We start from the raw sequence: 4,774 nt of genomic DNA on the forward strand, positions 1-4,774 counted from the left end.
AAATTCGTAGATTCCAAATATATTTTTAGTTTTACCACATGGTCTTTAAATTAATTTTTAAAAATCATCAAAGTTTATATTTTCGAAAAATCGAACCCGATTTTTAAAATCCGAAAAATCTCAAAAAAATTCTTAAAATTTAAATAAAATTAAAATACCAAAAATGCTCATAAAATAATAAAATTTAAAATTTTGGGGTGTTACAACTTAGCCATTACTACTACTCAACTATTAATCACTACAATCATTATTATTTATTATTAATACTATAAATAAATTAAATATTAAAATTAAAATTATTATTACATTATACTAGTTATATTTTTATTTTGCAATTAAATATAGAAATATAATAATAATTTTTTAGATAATTTATATTAATGGAAAAATTATCTAAAAATTATTATTATTATATTTCTATATTTACATATAACATCATAGAATGAACATACATAATTCATTCTACATAAGGAAAACTCTTGTCTAGGTCTAATCCATTATAAATTCAATACATATATTAGAATATATGTTTAATATGTGAGTTTCGTCGTATATTTTATATCTCGAATATACAATAAATCAAATACAAACAGAAAAATCCCTATACAAAAGGGTAGGGATATATCCCCACACATCATCATCATATTCCAGGAAATTAATTAAGTTCACTTGGGAATAGAAGCAGCCTCTAACCCGACCAATTCTACTAACAAGGAACAACTAATTTAGAAGTGAACCCTTCAAGGTCATCTCACTAGGCAACAAAAAAGAGGCCCCCTAAAAGCATGAAGATTATAATTAATCAAAGATTGCTGTTTAATGGGCGCGAGCTTTAACAATGTCAAAGCTCATCTCACTTGGGTCTGTAGCTTGCAACTCCACTTGAACCCCATCAAGCTCTCTCCTGAATCTGTCTTTTGAGCTAGCATACATCATTTTACTTCTCACCTTTGATACATCAGGAGACCTGAGGAAGATAGACTTAATTTTACACTATTTCAAAAAGAATGAAGAAAGCATTAAGATTCATGCAATTACATTTCTTGATATAACGTACCATGCAATAAAGAAAATTTTGCTCTTTTGGACATTCTCATTAGTTGTGAAATCAAAATCATAGACAGCATATCGACACTCGTTGGCCGGCAAACTGGCAATGAAATCGTCATAATTTTGCTGAGGTTGCCCCAGCTTCTCTATTGTCACTTTCTGAATACTTTCCTCAATCTTGAACACAATAAATCTGTAGCTTCTTTTCGCTTTTAGTTCCATGAACTTCAGCTTACACTCATCATGAATAGCCATTCCAGATGCGGAGTTTGCCTATTTCACATACAACATTCAAATACAACTGCAATTTCCATCAATGCAATCATATTAGGCTATAATAATCACAACATTCGCAGTGCACAAAATATCCTACATTTATAAGATAAGGGGAGAATTGATGCATGAGCCTTAATTACCCTTGCTTTGCAGAGAGGCTGTACTCGAACCCATGATCTCCAAGTCATAGGCAGAGTAACTTGACCGTTACAATGATCACAATGCGGAATAATTTTCATCTAAGTTGATTATAGTGTCACATAAATGAATCATGATTTCATATTGAGCAAAACTGTTGTACTCATATGTTGACACATCAAGAATAGCTTATAAATACGAATTGCCATCGTTAATACACAAGAATATTTCAAGAACATGATTTCTTATATGATATAAGGAAGCAAGAACATACCATTTTGCCAGCAACGAAGGAGGGGCCTCTGTGAAATGTGAAGGAAGGGAGAGAGGGGGGTAAGAAAGGGTGAAGAGAGTTGTAAGAACAAAAAAGAGATGGGAGATCCTCGGTTATAGGGGCGCGAGTGGTGGAATTTGGAGGGTATTATAATTTGGTGGAGAAAATGGGGGATATAATTGTTGTTTTCGGCTCTAAGCTGATTTTGTCCATCGGTTCCACTTTTTTTCATAAGCAAAATGATTATTAATGAGCCAGAGAACTAGCAAAAGAACAATAGAGGAAAAAGAAAACCAAAATAAAAGCTACAAAGGGAGGAACTATAACACAGCAAGCCAAAGATAATCCATTGATTCCACGTTGTGGAGTTGTAACGCTTAGCTAGGCGACAAATGAATCAAGTTTTTTGTGAGGTGCTCAATATTCGGTTCAATAAAAATTCGGCTTGATTCAGTTCATTTAGAAAATAAGCCAAGTTCAAACTTAATTTTTAAGCTTGTTTAATAAACGAGATGAGTCGATTTCGTGCTTAGTAGTATTCGGCTTATTAAAACTCGCGAGCCGACTTATTTATAGACTTATGAACATACTTATTTGTAAAAAATATTTATATTAATTATTGTATTTCATTATATTATAAATATTTATTATTTTATTTAAAAATATTTTATTATTTAAAACTATAATATAATCAATATATAAAATATATTAATTATCATTTAAATTTAATTTTTGTTATGAGAATTAAATTATTTTTTATATGAGAGTTAATCAAAATTATGTAGTTTGAATTTTATAATGATAAACCTAAAATTCACTTTGTAAATTTAATAAAAAAAACTTAGTTTGGCTCGATTCGTTTAGAGCTTATTATCTAAATGAGCCAAGTTTGAGTTTATAAATATTCAGCTCGAGTACGACGCAAGTTGAACTTGGCTCAAATTTAAAAAAAAAAATTCAATAAATTGTCACGATCCAAAATTCTATGTCGCGACCGGCGCATAATTTAAGTATTCTTAAATCATGCAAGCTGTAACGCCCTCACTTTAGGTAGTCCGTATGTTCTACTGTTTCGACAACTAATATCTGTTCGAATAGCCAGGATATCTGGAACTACACTCAAACTGGAGTGAGGAGTTATAAATTGATTAAATAAAGACCAAGACAAATTAAGAAAAAATAAAAAAAAAGAATTGTAAATGAGTTAAACGAGCCGGAGTCACGACGATGGGTGACCGTGCTGTGAAGTGACTGCGAAGACAGTTGTCGACCTCAGACCAGCGAGGAACTTTAGGAAATAATTTTTAGGACTTAATTGAAGGTTTTAAGAAGTTTAAAAGGCAATAAAAATGATAAGAAAAAAATTAAGAAAATTTAATCAATTAGTACAGGCAAATATAAACCAATAAACTCAATAAGGGGCATTTTGATCATTTCAATCTCAGAGTTAAATTTTGACCTAAATGTCAATTAAAATGAGAAAGATTAAACTCAACTCAACTCAACTAAGCTTTTATCCCAAAAATTTGGGGTTAGCTATATGAATTCGCTTTCTCCACTCTAAACAATTTTAGGTTAAATCCTCAGAAATGTGTAATGCTTTTAGGTCATGTTGTACTACTCTCCTCCAAGTCAATTTAGGTCTACCGCTTTTTTTCTTTCTATCCTCTAACCTAATGTGCTCTACTTGTCTAACTGGAGCCTCCGTATGTCTACACTTCACATGACCAAACCACCTCAATCTCTCTTCTCTCAACTTATTTTCAATTGGCACCACTCCTACATTTTCTCTAATACTCTCATTACGGACTTTATCTAGTCTAGTATGGCCACTCATCCACCTTAACATTCTCATCTCTGCAACTCTTATCTTAGACACATATGACTCTTTCAGTGCCCAACACTCACTACTATATAACATAGCCGGTCGTATGGCTGTACGGTAAAATTTTCCTGTCAACTTATTGGGAATCTTATGATCACATAAAACTCCCATGGCACGTCTCCACTTCAACTATTCGGCTTTAATCCTATGACTAACATCCTCCTCACATCCCCCATCTACTTGAAGGAATGAGCCTAGATATTTAAAGTGATTACTTTGGGACAGTACCACTCCATTCAAACTAACTCCTTCCCTATCAACAGTTTGGCCTTCACTGAACTTGTAACGCATACATTCTGTCTTCGTTCTACTTAACTTAAAACCCTTTGACTCTAGAGTACTTCTCCAAAGTTCTAACTTTCTATTGACTCCTTCTCGTGTCTCATCTATCAGAACAATATCATCCGCAAACATCATGCACCAATGAATACTCTCTTGTAGATGTTTCGTTAATTCATCTAAAACTAATGTAAAAAGGTAAGGGCTTATGGCTGATCCTTGGTGTAATCTAATTGAGATCGAAAAATCTCTTATGTCCCCTCCCACTGTGCGTACAATAGTAGTTGCTCCTTCATACATATCTTTCAACACTTGTATGTACCTAATAGATACCCTCTTTTGTTCTAACACATTCCATAAGACATCTCTTGGAACACTATCATAAGCCTTCTCCAAATCAATAAAAACCATGTGTAGATCTTTCTTCACGTCTCTATATTTCTCCATCAAGCTTCTGATGAGAAAGATCGCTTCCATAGTTGAACGACTGGGCATGAAAACAAATTGATTGAGAGAGATAGAAGTATCATGACATAGTCGATGCTCCACAACTCTCTTCCACAACTTCATAGTATGGCTCGTGAGTTTAATTCTCCTATAGTTTGAGCAACTCTGTATGTCTCTCTTATTTTTAAAAATAGGTACTAAAATATTCATCCTCCATTCATCAGGCATTTTCTTTGAGTTTAGAATCTTATTAAATAATTTAGTTAATCATGCCACTCCCATATCTCCCAAACACTTCCATACTTCAATTGATATTTCATCGGGTCCACAGGCTTTACCCACTTTTATTCTCTTAAGTGCTTCCTTTACTTCTAAAGATCTAATCCTTCTAGTATAATTCACATTCTTTTCTATTGTTCTATAAT

General features: G+C 32.7%; 1 protein-coding gene across 1 annotated transcript; it reads right to left on the reverse strand.

Annotated features, from left to right (window-relative positions):
- Positions 1–498: 498 nt before the first annotated feature.
- On the reverse strand, positions 499–1,796 carry LOC110644366 (actin-depolymerizing factor-like). Its single transcript, XM_021797087.2, has 3 exons — positions 1,739–1,796; positions 1,058–1,323; positions 499–967 (listed from the first exon to the last, which is right to left on the reverse strand). The coding sequence occupies exons 1-3, from the start codon at positions 1,739–1,741 to the stop codon at positions 817–819; spliced, it is 420 nt and encodes a 139-aa protein (XP_021652779.1). The 5' UTR covers positions 1,742–1,796; the 3' UTR covers positions 499–816.
- Between the last annotated feature and the right edge of the window lie 2,978 nt (positions 1,797–4,774).

Source organism: Hevea brasiliensis, chromosome 9 (assembly GCF_030052815.1).
Source record: "Hevea brasiliensis isolate MT/VB/25A 57/8 chromosome 9, ASM3005281v1, whole genome shotgun sequence".
Classification (NCBI taxonomy): domain Eukaryota; kingdom Viridiplantae; phylum Streptophyta; class Magnoliopsida; order Malpighiales; family Euphorbiaceae; genus Hevea; species Hevea brasiliensis.

Excerpts from the sequence above, each read along its gene's own strand:
- LOC110644366 (XM_021797087.2), bottom strand. Across the intron at positions 968-1,057 it reads AAAATTTTCTTTATTGCATG|GTCTCCTGATGTATCAAAGG; the intron begins GTACGTTATATC and ends TATCTTCCTCAG.